The 26326-nt window shown below is 32.5% G+C and overlaps 1 protein-coding gene across 3 annotated transcripts in view; it reads right to left on the bottom strand.

The window, feature by feature from the left end:
* Window positions 1-26326, bottom strand: part of Rev3l (REV3 like, DNA directed polymerase zeta catalytic subunit) — a 177012-nt gene that overhangs the window by 26293 nt on the left and 124393 nt on the right. For all 3 annotated transcript variants that reach the window (XM_076858345.2, XM_076858346.2, XM_076858348.2), the window contains 6 exons: window positions 22793-22911; window positions 11715-11856; window positions 10006-10250; window positions 8927-9035; window positions 6804-7010; window positions 4946-5055 (listed from right to left, as the gene is read on the bottom strand). In XM_076858345.2, the coding sequence (XP_076714460.1) occupies window positions 4946-5055; window positions 6804-7010; window positions 8927-9035; window positions 10006-10250; window positions 11715-11856; window positions 22793-22911 (932 nt within the window). The remainder of the gene's footprint in view (window positions 1-4945; window positions 5056-6803; window positions 7011-8926; window positions 9036-10005; window positions 10251-11714; window positions 11857-22792; window positions 22912-26326) is intronic.

The following is a 26326-nucleotide window of genomic DNA, read 5'->3' as shown; positions in this document are numbered from 1 at the left end:
GATTTCTTTAGAAAAAACATTTCCCCGCTAATGTTGGAGACAGTACTTGTCTTAGAGCTGGCAGAGTTTGCAAAAAGGAATAATTTATTCAGATTTGCTTAAGTTCCTTAAAATAAAAATTGTTTCAATTTGAATTAATTTTAACATTTTAATTTTAACAGGTAGGAAAAAAGGCCTTGAACAGCTAATTATTACCTTTAAGCTAGGCTATACTCTGAAATGCTTGAAGATTTTTGTATTTTCTTTTTAGGCACATCTGATGATCATTATATCACTACAGCCTTAAATTTCATTTTTGAACATTATTTTAAAAATCAACCTTATTGAGGTATAATTAGCTTATGATAAAATAAAAACATTTGATATTTTATTACAGCAGCCAAGCAAATTTCTACCACCACAAGGATATGTATAAGTACCATAAAAATCAAGATATAGAACATTTTTATCATTCCTAAAAGTTCCTTTACATATTTCTTTAAAAGAGAGAGAGAGAGAGAGAGAGAGAGAGAGAGAATCTTTTTTTTTTTTTTTTTTTAAATGTGGTGCTGAGAATCAAACCCGGGTTGCGCCCGAGCTAGGCCAGCGCTCTACGCTGAGGCACAATCCCAGTCCTTACATATTTTTATAATTTTTTACACTACTCCTGGCCTCAAGAATAACATGACATGTTTCCTGTTATTATATGTTAGTTCTACTTTTTTCAAGAATTTCATATAAACAGAACAATATGGTATATTCTCTCTTATATCTTGGCTTCTTTCATCCAGCACAGCTTTGAGATTCATTCATGGTGTTGAAGTAACAGTAACTGGTTCCTTATTTTATTGTTGAGTAGTATTCCATTGTATACACTGAAATTAATACATTATATTCCATTATAAACAAGTGGATATACCACCATTTGTTATCCATTTAACCTTTGATGGACATGTGAACTGTTGACAGTTTTGGACTAATATGAATAAAATACCAATGAAAATTTGTATATAAGTTTTTGCACAGACTTATGTTTTTACTTCTCTTAGATAAATATCAAGAAATGGAATTGCTGGGTCATAGGTGAAGGGTATGCTTAATTTTATATGTGACTGCAAAACAGTTTTTATGAAAAATAATTATTCAGCTGTAATGATGAATGCAAACATTTTAAAATTAAAGTACACATATACATGTTTCTATAAGGTTCTAGAACAGGCAAAACTATGTGTTAGTCATATTGCCAACACAAAAGCTTCTGATACAGAGATGAGATACAGAGATAAGTGGTTGCATGGGGTGGTGAAATGAGGGTGAGGTACTGATTACAAAAGGGGAAATGAGAGAACTTTTTAGGGTAACAGAAATGTTCTGGGTCTATACATTTTTATACTGAACTATATACTGTAAACTTTTTTGTTAAAATTTAACTCAATAAAAGTGATAAAAGTATATATGTAACTGTACATACACACAAAATTAGGCTGTCCAAGCACACTTCACTCTTCAATTTACCAGATGGACTGAATGACCACAGCATCATATACACACTTCTAGAGTAGCTCTCACTACTATATTTTCTAATTTTCCTCCCCTTCCTCTCTCCTAATTAGAATGCTTGCTCTACAGGGACAGATAGATATAAGAGACTATATACAATTCCATTTAAATAAAATTCTAGAAAAATAATTTATTCATATACATGTATATATTTTAAGTTATTATTAAAGGGTTTATATTTGAGATTTTACCCAGTAGTGTTAGTGGGTTTGTTAGTGGCTATACTGTTTTGGACAATTTGATTTGGTGTCAAGTTTCAAGAGAGCGGGCTCATGATCAGTGAAAGTTTTGCATCTCTTAAAAGAATAAAGAAGACTAGCCTAAAAAGGGAAAGAATGTTTTAAGCTTGTTGTGGTGGCACATGCTTGTATTCCCATCTACTTGGGATGCTGAGGCAGAAGGATCTGAAGTTTCAGGCCAGCCTCAGAGAGTTAATGAGAACCTGTCTCCAAATAAATAATTAAAGGCCTGTGGATGTAGCTCAGTAGTCAAGTGCCCCTTGATTCAATCCCAGTACAGGGGGGAAAAAAAAAGTTTTAAAATGTGCTTCTATTTGTCACTGGAACTTTAAAATTATAGGAAAAACACTTGTCTTTGAGTTAAGAGGTTAAAATAAACATTTTGAGCAATGATTTTCATGATACAGAAGCAATGAGTGGCGACATGAGAATCACCTAGGAGGTTTTTCTTAATTACATTCAGGTGAATTTCCCAAAAGATCCTGATTCAAGCTCCCTACACAAGGTATGTGTCTTGTCAAAAGTCCTTTGCTATCCTCCTAAGAATCACTATTATAGAGAGCTTCAATCACTGATGAGAGTAGGTTATATCCCACTGGATGGGATAAAAATGATTGAGAACCATTATTATATGTAATAATTGAGCTATTATAAAATTAATATAAGGTGTTTATTACACTTTTAAAATGGACAGTAAAGAATAACTGCTTCAGAAGAAAAGTACCCTTGAATCCTTCTGCTGCTTTGTTAACTGATCTCCCTTATCAAGATCCCGAAATTCTTTATGAATCCTAATTCTTGAAAGTGGAGGAAGACACAGCAGTCATTCATCATCCCGCATCAAATTTCCTGCATTCTGATGAGGCAACTGAGCCTCAGAGGAGATAAGTGACTTATTAATTGCCACTCAGTCAGCTAGCAATATAGCTAAACTGAGAATCCATGTCTTCTCTTTCAGTTGAGAACTTTTTTTTTTTTTTTTTTAAAGAGAGAGGTGAGAGAGAGAGACAGACAGAATTTTTAATATTTATTTTTTAGTTTTTGGCGGACACAACATCTTTGTATGTGGTGCTGAGGATTGAACCCAGGCCACACGCATGCCAGGCAAGCGTGCTACCGCTTAAGCCACATCCCCAGCCCAGTTGAGAACTTTTTTCACTCTACCATGCATTACTTATTATACTTAGAACACTTTTCTCAACCTTCTATCCTCATAGACACAAAATTAAGTTTAACAATAGAAAAGTAATTACTAAGGAATAAAATATTATTGGATAGGTTCGAATTCTATAGGACCAAAAACTACAAACCCAGATTTTTTGGCATTTCTAATAACCTATTTGTACTCTGCTGGGGTGATATTACTGTTAACTGATACAAATTTTGAAAAATTTGAATCAGTTAACAGTAACAAATTTGGGCCTTATACAAATTTTGAAAGCATTTGTTGAATGAATCAGGTAGTGAATGATCAAAAGTTCTAATAACACTGCAAATAATTTCCTTGATTTGAGTCATAAAATACCTGTGAAATCTGATATACAGAGACAGCACCAGTGAGGAAACAAAACACTAGGTACTAATTTATGGCTTCATTACTGACTAGTTGGGTGATCTTGGGAAATTTTCTTACTTAAGGAAAATTTTTCTTAAGCATCACCTCAGGCACATTTTAAGGCTTCCTAAGGTTCCATCCAACACCTATAAACTACTGGTCTAAAAAAACTATCAAAATCTTCTTTCACTTCTAACATTCTGAAAGCCTCTCAATTCATAAAGATCTTAAAAGGTACATAACATAATTTACCCTTTATAATAATTATTTTAAGATATAAGTGGAATTTTTCACATTAAAAGCAGTTTATATTGACCGGACTCCTGTGTATATGGTTTGTTTACAGATCACTATCTCTTGACCAATCAGAATCACATTTTCTGATTCTGTGTGTCAACAACTGGCATATACAAAACCCGAATTAAAATACATAATTTAAATGTTTAACTTTCTCATAAAATATTTTATGAGGAATTTCACAAGGTAAAGAATTTTATTTTAATAGCTTTTATTTTTTCTAGAACATGCAGCAGAAGTAGTTTCACTGAACAGTGAAATACCCAAAGCCAAACTAAGGAATGGCTTTCAATGAGGAACATTAAGAAGTATGGGTTTGATAATTTGAAACTATCCCCACTGCTTGTACTGAAATAGGCACTATATTCAACAAAGTTTATTCAGCATTAATACGATAATGCTGACTATATGTACATTTTAAAGAACTGAAGAAGATTAAATTCTGTTTAAAGATTACTTATAAACTATTTTTAGTGATTAGAAGCATTATCACCTATTGCTCTGTTGCACTGTAATGTGATCAGAGGTCCTTAGGCAAGTGCTTTATCATAATCACACTGTTGTAAGTCCTTAATATTAAAAACAATTTCAGACTTCAAAATTTGCATACCATCTTTATTCTAAGAAGAATTTTAATAAGTCATATAAAGAAGATGTTACATAAATAACTGGTCCCTAAAATTTTCAGCAAGAAGCAGTCTGGTGTTAGTAATTCACAATTTAAAAAGGCTTATTTTTTTTTGTCAGTTCAAGAATAATGGGCTTATGGAAGTCAGCACACTTTGGAATCAAATTGAAAACTGTATTTTTCTATACACATTTTTCTATGTGCACTTCTCTTAGAAGAAGGTCAACATATTTTGAAGCCTAATAAAAAGTTAAATGCTGTAACAACTTTGGCCACTATCCTTCAAAAATAGTTTTAATTATTTTAAGATACAAAATTAAATTGAGAGCTTCCACTATTAAGAGGAATTACATTAAAAGCAGTTTTTTAAAAAAGTAGACTAGAGTCCTGTGTATTTTTTTTTTTTTTTTTTTTTAACAGATCACTATCTACCTTGGCCAAGAGCTGCCTGGAGGAATGCTACTAGAATCTTTATAGTCTGAGCTCAGGACACTTACCCTTTCTGTCTCTTAAGATTGTATCTATAAATCAGGACCTGTATTAACACAGATCAGGAAAGCATAACAACTGGCAATCACTTAAGTAGAACTTTATTTTTTGGAAAGGATTACCAGTAAGCCATTTCAAACACTGAAATGAAGACATGAAAAGAGGGAAAAAGACAACAACAAACCCAAAATCCATTACCTGTCAGTATCGCCATATACAACCCTAGCACCCCATTTCTTGGTATCATTCACCAGTTTAATTGCTCGTTCCAGGGTCTCTCTGGCTTTGTGAACAATACTATCGCCAACCTATTTGTATAAATACATTGGACATAATTTGTTAACGCAGCTCAGTATAAGCCAAAAAGACTTTAACATTTAAACACTTTAATTACCATTTCTAGATATGAAACAAAAAGAAAACAAAATAGCCACGAATGTCATCATTCTTTCTACAAATATTAAATCAAATGAGATGAATTTAAAAGGCCCAAGCAACATGAAGACTTTCCTTGAGTGTGGGAGAGAACTGCTAATAAAAATTCTGTTTATTCTAAGGTCAAAATGTTTATATATTTTAAGAGAAGTATTATTTCTTATTATGGTTTAAATATGTCCCCCCAAATTCATATATTGGAAACATAATTCCCAATCCAACAGTGTTGAGAGGTGAGATCTTTAAGAGGAGATTAGGTCATGATAACTAAGTTTTCATCCATGGGTTAATGTTATTACTATGGGAGTTAGTTATTTCAGGAGTGAGTTCCTGATTAAAGCATGAGTTTAGCCTCCTTTCATCTCACTTGTTCTTGCATATGCTCTCTTGCCTTTCTGACTTCTGCCATGGGATGATTCAGCAAGAAGACCCTTGCTAAATGTATTCTTTGATTTTAGACTTCCCAGTCTCAGATATTCTGTTAGAGCAGCATAAAATGAACATTTCTGCATTATTTTGTTATAAAAATACAGTAATAAAAACCTTAAAATTCAGAGGTTGGGAATTAATTAGGAAATGTAGAAATGGCCTAAAAAATTTGATATTTTTGTTTTGCTTTAGTATTATAATAATTTCCATTTTTTTCTACTAGATCATATAGATCAGCGTTTTCAAATATAATAATATAAACTCCTAGGACTGATAAAAGTTTTTTTTATATTTCTTAAATCTATAGAAACATAAAACTTAATACAAACTTATTATTGCATATAGACTTTATAATTATAAAATTAAAAAATTTATCTAGTACAAACAAAATCATTACCAAAAAATTCAAGTTAGTAGCATGATTTTTTGCATTATGGATAGTATTTTGTTACTTTCAATGTGAATATTCCACTGTCTTGCATAGGTTTTCGGAGTTCACTTTGCCTACTATGAGCTGTGTGGGAATTCATTCTTCCTTTGCTTTTCACTTATTTAACCACTTGTAAATCTGGTATATCACTATATCTTCTGGCCTTCTTTTGGCATAAGAGGGTCATTAACATCATAAGTTTACACTGTTCTTTCTCTCACTAATAAATTATTATTCACTGTATTTGTGTTCATATCAAATAAACATTTTAAGAAATTTGTCTTATTCTATGAAAAAGTGTCTTTTAATTTTCAATGATCATTATAAAAGAAAGGTTTTGCATCATATCTTCTGGTATGCTAGTAAATATGGAATGATTTTTATTTATTCTGATATTCAGATAAGCCAACCCATCTATAATGAGATCTCTATTTAGCACATGTGAAGGAATTAGTTTCAAAGTTGTTGTAAACACCATTATAAAACTGTCATTGCAACCTAATGCTAATAGTTGGATCCAGATAATGTAGGAATATATGTATGCTAATTTTTAAAACTATTGCTAAAATTAAGACAGTTTTCATAGAGAAAACTCATAAATCCTCAATAATATTAATGTTTAGAAGAACTAGCTTGAGGAAAAACTGACCCTATATTAAGAAATGAAGCCCTTAATCTAAAGTTTCAAAACAAAATGAAATGCTTTAATAAACATTCATTCATTTGTTGCTGCTTCAGTCTCTAGAGATAGGCATCATTTACCTCAATACATGGCATTCTTCCAGAAAAATTAGCAGCTGTATAACCGAATGTGACATTTGCTATCAGCTTCAGTCCTAGCTGACGTGCATTGAGCATTCGTGACAGGGCTCTATCTTGCTTGTACGCTTTCATTGACTGCTTTACCATTAATCTAGTCTTCAATATTTCTTCAAGCATTCTTGGCAGCACACCCTTTCTTACTGAAGGCTATCATGAAGAAAAAAAAGAATGTGTAAAATCCCTCAAACAGTATAGATTTAGACAACCAAGAAGGAAACACAAAGTATAATAATTGCCAACTTTCATGAATTGTAACATGCTAACAACAGAATGGCCTTAGGACTAGTGCCCATCAATACAAAATCATCACATTCTATTTCTTTTGAAGAGGATTTTTCTCCTAAAAGGTTCCTATAATGTTTATAAATCTAATGTATCACTTCTATGTGAGCTGAGAAGCCTCCAGGAAGGAGGATGTCAACTAGTGACCATATAACAAGTTCAAGGGAAATGTTGTTCAAAACTTTGATAAAAAACCCCCATCCTTCCAGAAAGACTCATAAACAACCTCAGTTTTTAAAGATCTCATCCTATTGACCCCACACAGTAATCTGCATGGAACTCCATTTATCTACCTTGGAAGAATGATGAGCTGGGTTGACTCTGCTGACATTCAAACCTGTAGTTCCAGGGACTCTAGGTATTTCAAATCTGATGCTTAGACCACTAAGCCATCCCCTCCGGCCTATATTTATTAGCAATCTGGAAGAGGGGATGAATAGTGAAGTGATAAAATTTGTTGTTGCCAAAAAAAAAAAAAAAAAAAAGAAAAAGAAAAAAACCATTTGTATTAATCAAGACTAGGGAGAATTTATGAGAACTCCAGTAGGAATGAAAACCATAAAACAGTATTAACTTTGATGATTCACAGACACGTGCATGTTTATATATGTTGAATCGAACAATTAAAACCTCAGATATGGGATAATCACATTCTTGGATATTAAAAAATGTTTTCATTAAGCTTTACACATTGGGTCAAATGTAGATGTAAATTTTTTAAATGTTGTTAAAGGGAGATTTTATATATATATGACAATGAGAACATATTCTAACCTCTAATTCATTTAGTGTACCTTTTGAAGCAGCCATAATATTCTAAGATGTAATATAAAAAGAACAGGGACCAAATAAGCGGAAATGTGCATGATATAACTGATTTCTATATGGGGAGAAATTTAATAAAAAAAATCTATTTCCATGTCTCTGAGTAGATCTCATTTTCTATATTAGACCCTGGAAATACGTACTTAAAAAATTTCCCCAAACAGATTATACCATAATCTCTCTGGTAAAAAAAATTTCCTCTTATCTAAATTACGAACTGCAGTTTATCACTACCTCTAACTAACAGAGAATAATAATTTTGATAAGTACGCTACGATAAATGTGAGGGTTGGTGGGGTCCACTCTACCATCAGTCACCCTGCTTCATGATTCTAGTACAGACTCAGCAAAGGAAATAGAAATGAATAAAGTGGCATATTAGAAGCAATATAATCTTTCCTATTTGTCCTTAATGATTTATTTAGGAGGAGTTCCTTAGTTTCTTTTGAGGGAAAATAAAGGACAAAAAAAGGGACCCTATTATTTGTTTGGATATCTTCTTAAGAATGTAAACAAAAACCATTAGAGTGTCATTATATCTAAGGTGGTCTCCATTTGATTTAAAATAATGTAGAAAAACAATTAGTAGAGTGTATATGGTAAAGAAACTTAAAGTTTTATGGGTACCATCTTTTGATCATCAAATTGCTATTGAAGTCTGCTAGATTCTTATACAGGGCAGACACCATGCATGTATATAAATTTATTTCTTGCAATCTTGCATTTAGTTAATGCAATTTAACAATTAAGAGATTGTAAACCTAAATTCAAGTAAAACAAGATGAACGTTTTTTTTCTGAAGTGATTTCTTAGATGATTCCTTTACCTTTGACTTAATGAGATAAAATACTCAAGCAAACTTAGTTTGTTTTTTATTGTGTGTCAACAATATTTAAAACTTAGCTCTTCAAAAGTTAAGCCACAGTTGATTTCTTTCATTTACAAAAGAGTATTACCTTGACAAACGCTATTCCATTGGGGGACACTGTGATATCATGCCTAATTTGGTAAAGTAAATCTGGAGGTACTTTTAGAGAGGTACAGCCAAATTTGAACTCATCATACCTGTTAAAAAAGAAAATATTAAGCAAATACTTTCTCAAATAATAGAATAATTTTTAGGCAATTTTAGGAATCTTTCTAATTCCATTACAAATGCATTTGCAAACATCTATTTAAACATCAATTAGTGAACATATGTTTATCTGCCTCATTACAAAATGCAGTTCTTAAAGTATTCATAATTTATTAAAAGGACATTTCTTAAATGGTACTACACTAAAATCTATACTGAAAAAACAGATTTCAACTCAGCCTATTCACCTTATATTAAGTCCTTTAAAGAAAAACAACAACAAAAAAAGATTATAAAAATTACTTCTCCAAATTCCTTTAATGAAAAGACAGAATTATCAATACAATTTTCACAAACTTTGTCTATACACAAAAATCATTAGGAAGACTATATTTCTTGGAATTCAAGAATATCTACACCTTTGAGAATTTAAAATGTTCTTTTCATTTAGTCCATAAAATTTCATTAATATGGATTAATAAAGTACATAGTTAATTTAACTTTTTAAAAAAATCAAAGACTCTAAGAAAAGTAAAGAGGATGTGATAGCTAGAATTATAAAATCATAATCCTCAAAGTGTTCTAGTGAAAAGTGATTTATATCAACAATTAAAAATAACTTTCATGTTAACAGAAATCACAGATATTCATATAGATAAAAATAAAAAAAATAAATGTATTGTGTCTAACTACAACTAAAAAATAAATATTAAAAAAAGAAAGATACAAGCTTATCTATCTATTCATGATCCTCTTCATGTATGCATTCTTCCAGTAAGCTGAATTAATCATATCATGATCCATGTCAGTTAGTAAGACAACTATAATGAATGGATGCATTGTGCTACAGTCCATTCATTTTGCTCATAAGACAATGTGAAGCACAAGGAGACACTCAAAGAAATTTTACTAAGAAGTATAAAGCACAACAATATAACTGCAAATCTGAAAAAGCCTTACTTTCCCAAGTTCTCCACATGGCCAAGGCAGGTTGAAAAACAGTAGTTGTATGCAATCACAATAGAAGGATACAGTGACTGGAAATCCAAAACGAGAACAGAGTTGCTATAGAAGCGTGACTCGGGCTCCATAATTAGGGGAACACACTGTGGGGCTCTCATTTGGGATCTTTGTTGAACACTAGGTGTCACAGGAATATAGTTCATAGGTTTAGCAATACGCAGCATCATTGATTCCACACGGTACTGCAAACAGGGAGAGGTGAGAGTTCAGTTTAAATACAAATATATTGGTCATTTGAATATATGATCATCATTTGGGGATGTTTTGCCCTTCAGTATAAGATTGCATGACTTTTTTTTGGTTACTTTACAATTATAAAGTATTATTTAGTCAGCATTCAGGTGCCTCGGAGATTTCCTAGTCCTGTAACTTCAACAAAAACTGTAAAATAAGCAAATAATTTACAAAAAAAAAAAGAGTCCATTTTGGAAAGACAGATACAATTAGATTTCTTTTTATTTTAAAATACAGCTATACCTAAATAAGCAGATGCAGAGACAACTGTATAATTTGACAATTTCATTTAAGAAACTGGTCAGTATGCTGGGAATGTGGCTCTGTGGTAGAGTGCTTGCCCAGCGTGTGTGAAGCAATGGGTTTGATCCTCAGCACCACATAAAAATAAATAAATAAAATAAAGTGTTTTTTTTTTTTTAAAGAACACAATTATTGACTTCTTTAAAAAAGAAAAACTGGTCAATAATCTCTGATAAGTTTCTTTGAAAAAATTAGAGAATATAAGTTGTTAGGAGACTTGAGATAGATATACGTTTTTCAAGAAGAAAATCCAAGGATTTCTGAATTAGTCCCTAGCATAACTAAATCAAGCAATTAATGATTGTAATAACCACTATTAAAGTAGACAATTTGAGGTATCAGAAAAAGAAAGCACACAAAAAACAAAAACCAAAAAACAATATGGGTCCACCGAAATATTCTCATGTGGTTTTAAGGTATCTTTGCCTTTTATTAAAAGTCAGCTTATATAGTTTCTAAAACTTGTGGGGGAATAATAAATAAAACAATTTATAACCAATGAATAAACAGGTAATGCTGAAGTAGCTAAAACTCTATTTTTGCAGTATTTACTGATTTGGTAGATTGGAGAATATCAAAATTAATTAAGATAATTAAACTTAAGGATTTTATAAGATAAAGGAACTGACTGATTAAAGTAGTATTTCTGATGTTTAGCAAAGTATTTAACAAGCTACAGGCAAAAAGGTATTTGTTAAATGAAAACATGAACTTATTTTCAGTAAAGTATTTAACAAAATATCTCATTATATCCTTGGGAAATTAGTTACAAAAGTATTAAATGGTTTCTAATATAATTTTTCTTTAACATTTTAAAAAACTTTACATAGACCATTTACATTAATTTTCAAATTCTTTATTTTTACATTAAAAAATTCTATTGGGATTTGGAACAAGCTACATTAGAAATGTAAAACAAGAGGTAAACTTTCTTTGCTGATTCCCCAGTTCTAAGGAACGTCTCTAATCACACTAATAAGATTCGATGATCTAGATATTGATTAGTTGGTATTACATAGTTTAATAAAAAAAATGAAATCACTTCAAACACCTCAAAAGTGAGTATTTTATACAGAACTTTCATGTGTACAAGAAAAACTGTTACCTACCTGTGAACCCCGTGTCAGTACATGTAAAAACTGAATGCCAAAAAGTCTAGCCATTTCACTGGTTTTCCCAATCAGGTCCAGCTGTTCTAACATCTGGAGATTTCCACGAACACGGCTAACATAATGATCAACCATTTTCCATCTGTTAAAAAAGAATTCATGATGTGAACATCAGGGAAAAAGCTGGATACTTGAAACTAGTACTATTTTCTACCCTAAACCTACATATTAAAAGTGAGGTCACTCCAGGGGAGAGAGGGTCAAGATATGAGCTTTTAAGCAATGTTATGTTAAAAATTATAAAATTTCTGAATTTCAGGCTGGGATTATAGTTCAGTGGTAGAGTTTTTGCCTAGCTAATTGAACCAGGCTCTAGACTCATTCTCCAACACTGTAAAACAAACAAAACAAAACAAAACAAAACAAAACAAAACAAAACAAAATTACAAGCATTTTAAGAGCTTGAAACCTAGTGACAATATATAAAATTTATACTAGTACTTGTTTAGGTGGTACTGCCAAGGATAATCATTTTAATATTTTTGCTTGATGTCGCTCTATTTTTATTATAAAAATTAATATTCCCTCTTAGGTATCATTGATGATTATATAATAATTATTTATCATATCTATAAGTTTTTAAGAACATATAGGCTTTGTGTTCAGTGTAAACACTAGTTTAAAACAGCAAACTACTGTCTAGTTTAAATCAGATAGTAATAGTATTTGGTACTGATAGATGCTATAACAGATAAATCTGAACATTATGCTAAAAGAAGCATGTTACAAAATATCATATATTGTATGATTTTGTATTGAAATGACAAGTTAGAAAAATCAGAAAAGTAATTATTAATGAGACAATACAAAGGGTAAATATGTTTCAAATCAGTATTTTCTGTGAGATTACAAAAGTTCTATTCTTTGGTTTAAATGTTTTTAATATTAAACTCTTTGCCTTACCTTTTAAAAATTTTATTTTTATTGTTGCATTATAATTACACATAATAGTGGGATTCATTACACCACATTTATACATGCACATAATATAATTTGATCAATCTCATTCCATAGTACCTACCCTATTCCATGATCTGTTTGTTCTTCACTACTGATCTCCCTTCTACTATTATTATTTATTTATTGAATTATTATATATTTGTGGAATTCATTATAGTATATTTGCACATGGGTATAGGTAAATTTGGTAGACTTCATTCCTCTGTACCTGCCCATGTTCTCTCTTCCTCACTCCTTCTTGATACCTTTTTACTACACTCCATTGGTTTCCCTTGTTTTTGAGAGATCTCCTTTTTTATTCCTTCTTTCTTTCTCTCTCTGGCTTCCATATAAGAGAGAGAAAACACTTGACGCTTGACTTTTTGAGTCTGGCTTATTTCATTTAGCATGATGTTCTCTAGTTTTATCCACTTACCATCAAACAACATAATAACATTCTTCTTTGTAATGGTAGAGTAATACTCCATTGTATATATGTACCACATTTTCTTTATCCATTTATCTGCTGATGGGCACTGAATGCTGGTTCCATAACTTGGCTATCATGAATTGCGCTGCTATAAATGCTGGTGTGTATATATTATATATATCACTATAGTATGATGATTTTAGTGCTTTTGGATAAGTACCAAAGAGTGGGATAGCTGGTTGATACGGTTGCCCATGTCTTCTGGTACAAATACAGACAAGCAAGCAGTAACAATAATAAAAGGCCCTTGTTAATAAATACAAGGAAGTTTTAATTTAATACTATATTATTAAAATATAAAAAATGATTCAAGAGTATATTATAAAGGGTAAAATTTATTCATTTATAGATTTAACATTAAAATATATTACTATCTTTGTATGGCTTTTAGGACAATATAGTCACATAATTTTAAAAGTTAAAAAAAACCCTTTCTTTGATACATCAACAATTAAAAAATGAATGTGAAAGAAGAAAAGAAATGAACCAATTATCAAAATGATAGATAATTACAAGCATTAGCAAGGATGTGGAAAAACTGGGACCCTAGTTAACACTGCTAGTGGGAATGTAAAATAGTGTAGTTGCTTTGAAAATAACTCTGGCAGGTTTCTCAAATTGCTAAACATACAGTTACCATATACTCCACCAATTCCTACTCTTGAATATACATCCAAGAAAACTTTTACATTAAAAAAAATGAACAATAAAAATTTTCAGTGGAGACTCAAATGTCTATTAGTTGATGAATGAATATATTAATGTACTGTAAAACCATATAATAGAATAATATTTGGCAATAAAAAATTGGTACTGATAGATGCTGTTGTATAACAGATAAATCTGAACATTATGTTAAAAGAGTCATGTTACAAAAATCACATATTGTATGATTTTGGATTGAAATGTTTAGAATATGCAATTCTGTGGGGACAGAAAGTAGATCAGTGGTTGCCTAGGGGATGGGACAGGAGGGTGAGAGGTTTTTCTGGGAAGGGTGGTGCCAGGTAGCATCTAAAAGATTACAGGATAATGGCTCAATGATGCAGGGTTATTTTGAGGGGCAATAAAAATATTCTAAAATTAATCATGACGACTGCACAACTTTGAATATACTAAAAGCCACTGAATTGTATGCTTTTTATGGGGGTGAATTATAAAATATACAAATTATATTTAAATAAAACTGTTAAAGAGAATTAAGCAAACATTTAAAAACTCCTAAACTCCTTGAATCCTCAATTCTTTAACAAAATAGATAAATAGAAACACTGTTTTAGAACTTGTATTTTAACCTAATATATGGTGATTATTTCCTCATATTTATTTATTTTTGTAGCTACAGAATATACTAGTGTTTAATTATAACAATTTATTGCTGAATCCTTGTTACTGAATACCTTTTATTACCATAAGAGATGCTGTGAGGAATATTTTTATAGATAAATTTTTGTACAAATGCTTGTTTTCTTAAGATAAATTCCTAAATTTGGTCAATGTTTTCAATATATAAGAACACAAAGCTTTCCAGAAAGGCTTTAATATTTTAGATTCCTACTAGTAATAATAAGGTGCTTGTTTCCTTGCATCTCTGTCAACACTGAGGGTTATGATTTTTAGTTATTACTATTTTGCAGGCAAAAAATGGTATCACATATTAATTTGCATTTTTTGTTTTAGATTGATGTTACTCCTCAACAAAACAGATTTGTAAATATGGTCTAATGCATTATGTATAGATTGATTGCATTCCTTTAAAATTAAATGAATTTAATGGCTCATCTCTTCTATAAAAGGAATTAGTGGAACTATGGTATAATTCAGAAAAGCAGATACATTTACACTTTGCCCTCTCTCTGGACAGAAAATAGACCAAGAGAAAAATTTCAAATGAGACACCAAAATAATGAGACACTAATATTATCTGTGAAAAGGTCAGGTAGCACACAAGCATTTTGCTGAGATTTAAGTATAAATCAAAACTTCAAGAGATTCAAGAGAATTACCTATTAGATCACATTGATAAAAATTGGAATATGTTGGTAAATAAGTTGGTAAATAAATTTATTTAATTCTATCCACATTGTTTCCCATCTCCTAAAATCCTAATTCATTTTTATAAGACATTAATATTGCCATTGTTTCTGTAATTCATAATAAAATTAAGAAACAATCAACATATTAGAAACGAATTATTTTAATAAGGTAAATGATTGTGTACTTACTTATTAAGGCTAGCTATTTGTATGCCAAATAAGATAGACACTTGAATATTTCAGCCATTTGGATTTTTTCCCCTGAGATTTATTGTTCAGGTCTTTTACCCACATTTTTTCTATTCATTTAAAAGTATGCAATATAGTTAATATATAATCATTATGTTGCAACTCATTTTCCCAGATTATTAGCCCTTTAAATTTGTTAATGTTTGTTTACTGAGGTACAAAAGTTTGTTTCTGGAGGGAAATGGTTAAAAGTTAGCTTATGCACATAGTAAATACTATGTATATAAAACTGATTAGCTGGGCATGGTGGCACACGCCTGTAACTCCATCAGCTCAGGAAGTTGAGGCAGGAGGATCATGAGTTCAAAGCCAGCCTCAGCAATTTAGTGAGGCCCTATGCAACTTAGTGAGACCCTGTCTCAAAATTAAACATAAGAATGGTCTATTATTAGAGCTTAAATAAATAAACTTAATATTTTATATTTAAAAAATATTTTTACTATACTATATATAATAATGATGTATACACAAACATACACTCATCCTAATAGGTTTTTTTTCATTTTGGCTGAAGAACATAGATTTTGGAGTTAGTCCTAGACTCTAACTATGGCTCCATTAGAAGTCACTAGGTGACTACAGGCAAATCATTTAACCCTTTAGCTCCCAGTTTTAATGTGTAAAATGAGTAATAAGGCTGTTCTGAATCTGAAGTGTTAGAAAAAAGAGAATGCAATACATATAGCTGCTATTATCATAATTATAGTAATTACTATTTCCCCATTCATTTGTAATCTAACTTTCTATCCTGAAAAGAAAGTTATACCAATGAATTAATGTTTAGTGGGAAACTTGTGTGTGCTAAAGATTTTATATGCACTATCACATTTCTCATTCACTTTATGAGGTAGAACATTTTAACATCTTTGCATTACACATTAAGAAATGGAGGATTACTGTGAGGTTTATTGTTACAAACCTACTAAACCAACATTATGAACCTATTATACCAGAACCTGAGCTATCAGTCAAATTATGACTGAGATTAAGGTGAGACAACGTGATACAAAGAAAGCAAGATGACAGATTATGAATAATTGCCCTAATGAATTTCTAGTATCATAGCAAATTAATTATTTCTTCACTAAGCCAAAAGTAGACCTACTACTTGTTCATTTTGCCCTTTATTAATGTATTCCTTTCCACTGACTGGTAACCAGATAAAACGGTAACAAACATATTTTATCTTACACAAGTAAAAGCTATTTTAACAAGGGACAATTTAGCTTGTACAATTTATCAAACAACTGTCAATTTTTAATCTATATTTATTCTCATAGGTATGAATATAAACATACTTTGACTAATATTTTGTGAAATATTTAAGCTTTTTAAATTAAAAATTTTGTATAAATTTCATTCCTACTTTCTAGATCTATCTACTAGTCACACGGGACACACACACACACACATACACAAGAATGGATTACTGTGGCCCTTAAAAAAAATTACAACACAGCTGGGCACATGCCTGTAATCTCAGGGGCTCTGGAGGCTGAGACAGGAGGATTGAGTTTAAAGCCAGCCTTAGCAATGGTGAGGTGCTAAGAAACTCCTGTCTCTAAATAAAATACAAAATAGTGTTGGGGATGTGGTTCAGTGGTGGAGTGTCCCTAAATTCAATCCCTGGTACCAACAACAACAAAAAAAATTACAATACAGCTAAACTTTGTTAGTTTTTTCATTATTATTAAATAATTATGCCATCCTCTTAACATTTTGTCTGAGTCAATTTTAATGAGCAAATACAAGTTTTTTTTGGTGCTGGAGATTGAACCCAGGGTCTTGTGTATACAAGGCAAGCACTCCAACAACTGAACTATATCTTCAGCTGCACAAGTTTTTAAAAAAATTTTTTTTAAATTCTAATTTGTTATTTATAACAGCAGAATGCATTACAATTCATAATACACATATAAAGCACAATTTTTTCATATCTCTAGTTGTACACAAAGTAGAGTCATACCATTCCTGTCTTCATAAATGTATAGGGTTGCTAAGAGCCACAGCCAAGTAATATGACGCATGGCATTTTTGGTTGAAAGGTGACGCCAGCAAGCCATTGAGATGATATGATTATGTTAAGATTTGCATTCATATGGATATTGGACTCCTGCTGTCCACCTCGTCCTGCTACGGGACTCCTGGAGAGTTCCCATTGGTTGGGGAAGTGCGGTAGGAGGGAATTCCGGAGGAGGAACCTCTTCTTGGGTTCTGGGAGAACAACGCCGTATAATCTTCCCGGGCTCCTAAGGGGCATTGGCGGCAGTTTCAAAAAATAAAGTTTGTTCCTGCTTGAGTGGCTCGTGATTTTGTGCCCAGCCAGACTGCGGCATAGGGTAATAATGTCCATCTCATTCCACTGTCTTCCCTACCCCCATGCCTTCTCCTCTCCATTTTGCTCAATCTATCTATCTATCTATCCCCTCTGCCCCTTACAACCCCACTATGAATCAGCATATTTACATCAGAGAAAACATTCAGCATTTGGTTTTTTGGGATTGGTTAACTTCATTTAGCATTATATTCTCCAAACTCATCTATTTACCTGCAAATGCCATAATTTTTAATGATGAATAGTATTCCATTGTACCTATATACCACATTTTCATTATCTATTCATCTACTGGAAGCCATACAAGTTTTTATGTGGGAAAGATGACGGGAAATATAACTATAAAGCATGAGTTAGGTAGGCCTGGGTACTAATGAAATGGGGGTTCTTAGTGCTTTCTAAGGGTATAGGGTATTTTTTTTTTTAATTTTTTTAGTTGTAGATGGACAGAATGCCTTTATTTTATTTGCTTATTTTTATGTGGCGCTGAGGATCAAACCCAGTGCCTCAAGCATGCTAGGCAAGCATTCTGTCACTGAGCTACAGCCCCAGCCTCAGGGTATTTTTTTGATTAGACATTTGGGAGAAGGTAAAAAAAGAAGATAGGATAATTCCAAATAAAAACACACTTATTCTGAACTTCTAAGAATTGGTTCTACAATCATGAATGGAGGAGAAAATTTATTAGATTACCTTCTTGAGCTGTATTACCTTCTGTTCCCAGATCATAGCTCTAGCTTAGAAAGTGAAATACTATTTAATAACTATGCCTTGGATTGGCAGATGAAATCAATCCAAGGTGGTATTATGAGTTCTCCAGATCTATAACATTTGAAGAGGTTTTACAGGCTGCTTTAGGAATTTCATCATGAAATATAACATTATTTTATGAAAAATGTGTTCTAAAACCCTAACAATAATACTTTGGGAATATGACTCATTCATATAAATAAGAAGCTTCAAGATGACCAAATCTGGATTTAAAAAATAAAATATTACAATAATTAGAACATCATAATGTTTTACAAACTGTTTAATATAAGCAATCATTGACTAGCAAGTTCCTCTCATTCTGAATCAATTTATAAAAAATAAATCACATTTCCTTAAAATATTGTAGAAAACATCAAATGAAAAAGTGCTTGAGGGGCTGTGGCTGTGGCTCAGTGGTAGAGCACTTGCCTAGCACGTTTGAGGCACTGGGTTTGATCTTCAGCACCACATAAAAAAATAAAAATAATAAAATAAAATAAAAGTTAGGAAAAAAAAAAAGACTTCAAGATTATTGGTAAGAATTTACTTAAATTTAGCCGGGACTTGTGGCACACTCCTGTAATCTGAGTGGCTTTGGAGGCCGAGGCAGGAGGATTCTAAGTTCAATGCCAGCCTCAGCTACTTCGTGAGACCCTGCCTTTAAATACAAAATAAAAAGATCTGGGGAAGCAGCTCAGTGGTTAAGCACCCCTGGGTTCAATCCCCAGTATCCCTCCAAAAAATACTTAAAAATTTAAAAATAAAATTCTGATAGCCTTGAGAGTCTCCAAAAAATGAATGTATGGTCTTTCCATATAACATAATCCATTTAACATAAATGGTCCAATATTTAATCCAATTATCTTACATAGAATATTAGGTCCAGTTTTTTATTCCCCTTGGCAAAAACAGAATTACACATCCTACATAATAACTAATTAGAAGTAGTATAACATACATTCAGAACATTCTAGGACTTATAAACAACTGAATGTAGTTTTTAAAGTTAAGTTTAATATGTGTTTATTTTATTTATTAGAATATAACTTTCCTAAGCTTTTTCTTTCATTATCATTATTATTATTATTATTTTTTTTTTTGAGGAGGGTACCAAGGAGTGTACCCAGGGGCGCTTGACTACTGAATCACATACCCAGCCCTATTTTGTATTTTTAGAGACAGGGTTGCTTAGCGCCTTGCTTTTGCTAAGCTGGCTTTGAACTTATGATCCTCTTACCTCAAGCCGCTGGGATCATAGGTGTGCGCCATCAGCTTCTATTATGTTTTGATGGTAATTTCAGCTCACTTCCACGAGATTCCCTTTTCAAAAGGGATTGGAAGATGAGATGAAATGCTCAGAAAATAGTTCCCCGACATGTATATCAAATTGTTTTTAAGGCTTTAGCTTTTCTGTCCTCAACACCACGTAGCCTTATAATTCAATAAACCAAGACTCACTCATTTTAATTATCACACACATTAATTTCTGGATTTTGTTCTTTATACTACTATTTTTTCCAGCTTATTACTATCATTTTTTACTTTTAACTTATAGAAAGTAGAGGTAGAAATTTTCATTTTTCACTACAATGTAGTAACTGATCCTGGACTAATTCTCCTGCCTGGGTAAGAGTCAAGTTAATTGTTTTTGGACAATGAACAATAAGAAATATAAAACTGCTTTTTTAGAAGAGGAGAACTCATGAGATGAACTTCAGTTTAGCATGGAGATAATTTCTAAATGCAGTGCAGTTATTAGAGTTTAAGCCAAAGAGGCAGAGCTTAGAGTTCAGGCAACTCACAGCTGGGATCTGTGGAATGAGGCACCAGATATAGGGAACCTGTGTAAAAGGCAGGAATTGGGGTTCAGAAACACAGGCGAAGTTCCTCATGACTGTCCAAGGCTGAACTGAAAATAGCAGAGATGAAATCCTATAAGGCTTATTAGAGAGTAATTGCTTAGGTGCTGAGTTTAGGCAGAAGAGATCTGATAATGCTGGGATTGAAGGCTTAGTAATCATTACCCACTTGTTAACAACCTTGGCATCCAGTTGAGAGTCCACAAAAACCATGCATTAGGAAGGTTTTGCTCTAGAACAAAGTCTACTATTGTTGTGGTTTGGATCTGGAATATCCCCCAAAAGCTTGTATGTTAAAGACTAGGCCCCCAATGTCCAGAGGGAAGATTTTTTGGAAAAGATTGCATTATAAGAGCTCTAATCTCATCAGAGGGTCAATCCATTTGATGGGTTAATAATCTAAAAGGACTACTAGGAGCAGGCAGAACCTATGGGCAGGTGGGGCGTGATTGGATAATAGAAGTAGGTCAATGGGGATACGACCTGGAGATTATATCTATATCTTGTCCTTATTCTCTTCCTCCTTTTCCTTCTGCTTCTTGGCTGGCATAAACTGAGAAGTGTTCCTCTGCCATGCCCTCTGACAGGATGTTCTCTGTCTCACCCCAGGTCCAAAGCAATGGAGTAGATCAACCATGGACTGAAACTTCTAAAACTGTGAGCCAAAATAAACTTTTCCTCCTTTAAGTTGTTTCTTGTTAGGCATTTTGGTCACAGCAATTAAAAACTGACCAACACAACTTCTCTAGATGAAATTTAAAACCAAGCCCTGACACTATGCACAGGGGACAGTCTGGAAACTGAGTCCTGTCAAGCTTTGAGGTGCTTAGGAAACACTGGGGTCTGATATGTTCCCCTATTCCAATCATGGGCTGGCCCTGAGCAATAAACAACTATCACTAAGAAAGGGCATTCTAGACCTCATGTAAAGGGACACTACTACTGAGGAAGGAGCAGAGGCTGTCTCTGGAGAAGGGTCAGGAAAACTGCTTGGGCCCAAGACCTGGCAGTGGTACAGAGCAGAGGTCAAATGACACTGTGGGAAGAACAGGAATGCTGAGAAATCTCCATCCTTGAGCTCTAGAAGAACAGGAACTTCCAAAGACTAAGGGTGGATCAGGAAAATTGAGACACTCCCTCTGCTTCCACTAAAGTCTTATAGAGAGTAAAAATAACAGCAGTTAAAAACAGTTAAGTCTGATTTTGAAAATAAAACAAATTACATACACTAGAAAAGTGAGAATGATTTTGATCTCTCATCAAAAACAATGGAGGCCAGAAGAAAAGGGAATGCAATCTTTATAGAGTGATATAAGAAAAACAAAACTAAAATTCAACTGTTGAATGAGACACAGTAAAAGTCTTTCAGAAATAAGGGTGAAATAAAGACATTTTTAGGTAAATAAGGGCTGAGAAAATTTGTTTCCAGCAGATTTGCAATAGATAAAATGCCAAAGGAAAGAGTTTGGCAGTTTCTTAAAATATTAACATATACTAACCATATGACTCAGTGTATGTAAGCAATTCTACCCCTTGAGAAATGAATGCATGTCATACAAAGACTTGCATACAAATATTTATTCTAACTTTATTCACTACAGCCTTAAACAAGAAACCACACAAATGTCCATTAATAGGTGAGTGGATAAATTGTGGCATATTATAACTAAATACTGTTCAATAAGAAAAATAAGTAACATGAAACATGTTGAATCTCAACATGGTTTACACAACATGGTTGAATCTCAAAAAAGCATTTTGCTGAGTTTCTTTAAAGAAGTCAGACACAAAGGATAAATTATTAAAAAAAAAAAAAAAAAGAAAAGCTTTAAAAAGAAAAAGAAAAAAAAAAGACTGGAGATTGAACTCAGAGGCTCTTTACAACCTGAGCTATATCCCCAGTCCTTTTTTTTTTTTTTTAAATTTTTGTGACAAGATATCTTTTAAGTTGCTGAGGGTCTTGCTAAGTTGCTAAGGGTAGCCTTGAACTTGTGCCTCTTGCCTAAGCCCCGATTTGCTGGAATTACAGGTATGTGCCACTGCACGTGGCAGAGGTAGATTATTATTTCAATTTATATGAAGTTCTGGAACAGGCAAAAGTAATCAAGTAATAGAAACCCATTTAGTACTTACCTGGATGGTTAGGTTTTGGGTAGGCTGACTGCAAATTTGTTCAAAGGAATTCTGTGGCTGTTATGTTCCTTTATATGACTGGGATGTGGTTATAGAGGAAACACATTTTTCAAAGTCACTGAACAATACACTTTAAATATGTGCATTTTATTGTATATAACATATATCTCAATAAGGCTGATTTTAAGAAAGATACTATCCTCTTCAGAGTTGTAAAACATTACCTGTATAGATCTGTCTTGTTATCAAACCAATCTGACAAGACCCGAAAGGTAAAGAGGGGAAATCGCTGATGAAGAACATGAAAGCTCACATTTTCAAATGTGTAATTAGTTAGAGCCACCTAAAAGAAGAGAATAAGACACCATGATAGTAATGCTTATATTTAATGTAGCAAATTTTGTTCTAAAGATTCTAACATGACTCTAAACTTTTCATAGTAGATATGAAAGCTATTTGTAAAAAATTGTTATAACTGAACTATAATTAATTCAAAACTATATACAGCTTACTAGATAAAAATGTTCACTAATAAATTAAAGGTAGGCATTTATCATCCTCCCAAGTAGTACATCAGTACTAGTACCCAATGGACAGGCATTCCATAGCTACTTAATTTCATTCTAAAAGCAAAAGATGAAAAAAAAAAAAATGACAGACGTATTTACCATCTTCAAAATGTATAGGTAAAAGTTGTATTAATGAGAAAATACTGAAAAAGGGCCCAAATTAATAAAATGTGCCTCTTGACTAGGTCATCTCTCAGAAATACCTACAAGACAAAAGCAATCTAGACAATGGCAAGAATTTTAATGCAAAATTGAAATTAAAGAATCAGTAGTCACCATAATTAGGTCAGCCAGAGATTCAGAGGAATAATTCAAACATCACATCACATTTTTACATTATAACTTTAAAATTTTACTTTCTACTTTTATATCCCATGAGTTACAAAATGAGATTAAATGTTAATCTTATCCCAGTGCAGTGACTCAAACTGTCTTACTTTATCTACGACTTCTGCAAAACTCCAGAATAAAAAGTATTGTAATGCAGTATACTTTATATCACACACACACACACACTACACACACACACACACACACACACACACACACACCTTGAAAGGCTGCAAAAGGAAGAAAAAGGCAACAGGATGAAGTAAAAAATACAAGATTAAATGAAGATTGTAAAATTGCTAATAGCAGCAGAATGAAAACACACATTAAAAGCAGTAAATGGCAGAACAGATTCTACTATAAATTAAATCAGTGATATGGAGCGCAAACCCAAATAGCTTTCTCAGAACGCAGATAAAGAGGACAAAGAGATAAAAATGATGAAAGAAAATATATGGGGAAGATACAAAGAGAAAACAGTATACAGGAAAAATATACAGAGAATGAAGAGTTAACATTTATAGACAATTAAGTTCTTGATTGTCTTAGTTATAAGACAATTTTTATTTTTATTTTGCATTTCTGTCTTTAAATCTGGACATAGCTGGTAGGTATCACTTTAATTCTCTGATGCAAATCTCAAATTTATATTTTCTTAATTATTCTCTGTTGAATTCTCCTAGATAGCTATTTTACACTCTTCAAAGAGTTTCTTCAAGCTGGGCATAGTGGTACACACCTGTAATCCCAGCAACTAGGGAGGTTGAGGCAGGAGGACTGCGAGCAAGGCCAGCCTCAGCAACTTAGTGAGACCCTGTTTCAAAATAAATAATAAAAAGAGCTGGGGGCGTAGCTCAGTGGTAGAGAGTCCCTAGGTTTAATCCACAGTATCACCAAAAAAAATAAATTAAAAAAAAATTCTCCACAATCTTCATCTTTACCACAGAAGTGATCCCTAATTTACTGTGAAAATTGAAGCAATCATAAGAGAATGTCCACAGATTCTCATTATCACATCTGTTTTCTATCAGCATCTACACTCGTATGTTCTGCCTTTCTCCCTTTTATGGCAGAAAACCAGCTATGCTACATTTCCTACAACCAGGTATCCATCTTGGATTTAATCTGGCACTCCATATTTATTTAATGGAATCAAGTTTGTTTCCAACCCACTTGGCAAATTCTTGAAAGGCCAAGATTAAGTAGATAAGCCAGAAGGCCTTTAAGTATAATCTTCTGGGCAAGAGTCATTTATTCTTTTAATGAAGTAGCTAAGCAGTTCTTTAAGAGGCAGTGTGTTTGTCACTCGGGAACAGCAGAAATTTTATGTTTAAAGTTTCAGGACAAGTGAAAACTGGTATATTAATTTTTTTTTCAGTCCTAAAGAATGAAATTATGTCATGTGCAGGAAAATGGATGAAATTTGAAAGCATTATGTTAATTAAAAGAAGCCAAACTCAGAAACTCAAGCATCATATGTTCTCTCTCATAGAGAATGACAGAGAGAGGGGAGCATAGAAAAAAATGAGAGAGAGAGAGAGAGAGAGAGAGAGAGAGAGAGAGAGAGAAGAGAGAGAAGAGAGAGAGAGAGAAGAGAGAAGAGAGAGAGAGAGAGGAGAGACAGAAAAGGAAGTTGATTAGATCTGAAGAGTAGAGAAAGGAGACCAGAGGAAGGGAGGCAGGGAGGGAAAAGGAAGGTATGGGGTGAAACTCACCAAATTCTATTGTTCTGTTGTGTGTGTGTGCATATACAAACATGTAACAATGAATCCCACTACTATGTATAATTATAAGCACCAATAAAAAACAAAACAAAACCTCAGAATTAGAAAATTCAAACTACACACAGGAAAATATTTTCCTTTTAACTGTATATTTGGCAGGACAACTGCTGAGTAGATGTCTTAGAGAAAACAAGAGTTTTACTTTCATTTAATATACTTTTCTGCATTTAAATTGTTTTATATGATGACAATATTTTACTATTTATTTTTTTTTGGTGCTAGGGATTGAATTTAGGGACTTGTACATGCTAGGTAAGTGCTCTACTACTAAGCTACATCCCCCGCCCCTACGTGATTTTTTAATAAAGAATAAAGAGTAGTTTGTAAAAAGAAAATCATGAAGAAACAATAAAAGAAGTTAGAAACTCCTAAGTATCATGAGGAAGATATGGATAAAAGATATAAATAAAAAGGAACCCCTGGAACTATCCAAATGTAGAAAACATAGTTTGACAGCCTCTACTATGAAGAAAAATTCTCAAGGCCAGCTTCTGTCCAAAGTCATAGCCCAGGATTTTATGAAAATTATCAAGTTATCAGGAATACTCTGGATTAAGAAAAACAACAACAACAAAACCTAAACAAGATAATTTCCCCCAACAAGGAAGGGAGACAGGGAGATAAATACCCAACTCATAACTTTCTCACACGTGTTCCTCACATTTTATAAGTAATGATCAGAAATGTATATATTCAGTGTAGATTATCAGAAAAACTTTCTCCCTGAATATTCAGTGAGGACACGAGAAAGCCCTGAACTTAAAGATGAAAAGACCCCTGAAGATAATGTTCAGTAATTTACTTGTTTTTATATATTTATGTGTCCATCTCAGGCAATATAAGACTGAAGTTAGAAATAAATAATGGAATATCTATACCAAATAGATTACAACCTCTGTATCATCCACATCTTATGCCATGTCACTAGGAATTATTTTGAAGTCACTAGGAACTCTTGTGTTCTGAGAATAAGAACAATTCAATAGAAGAAACCAGGCAACTTCAAGGATGTAAACATTATCTAGAAAATCATATGATTTAGATTTTCACTTGGCTTTAAGTGCAAACAATGATG

This window comes from Callospermophilus lateralis, chromosome 6 (assembly GCF_048772815.1).
Source record: "Callospermophilus lateralis isolate mCalLat2 chromosome 6, mCalLat2.hap1, whole genome shotgun sequence".
In the NCBI taxonomy this organism is placed as follows: domain Eukaryota; kingdom Metazoa; phylum Chordata; class Mammalia; order Rodentia; family Sciuridae; genus Callospermophilus; species Callospermophilus lateralis.
This window is presented reverse-complemented; position numbering and strand designations above follow the sequence as displayed.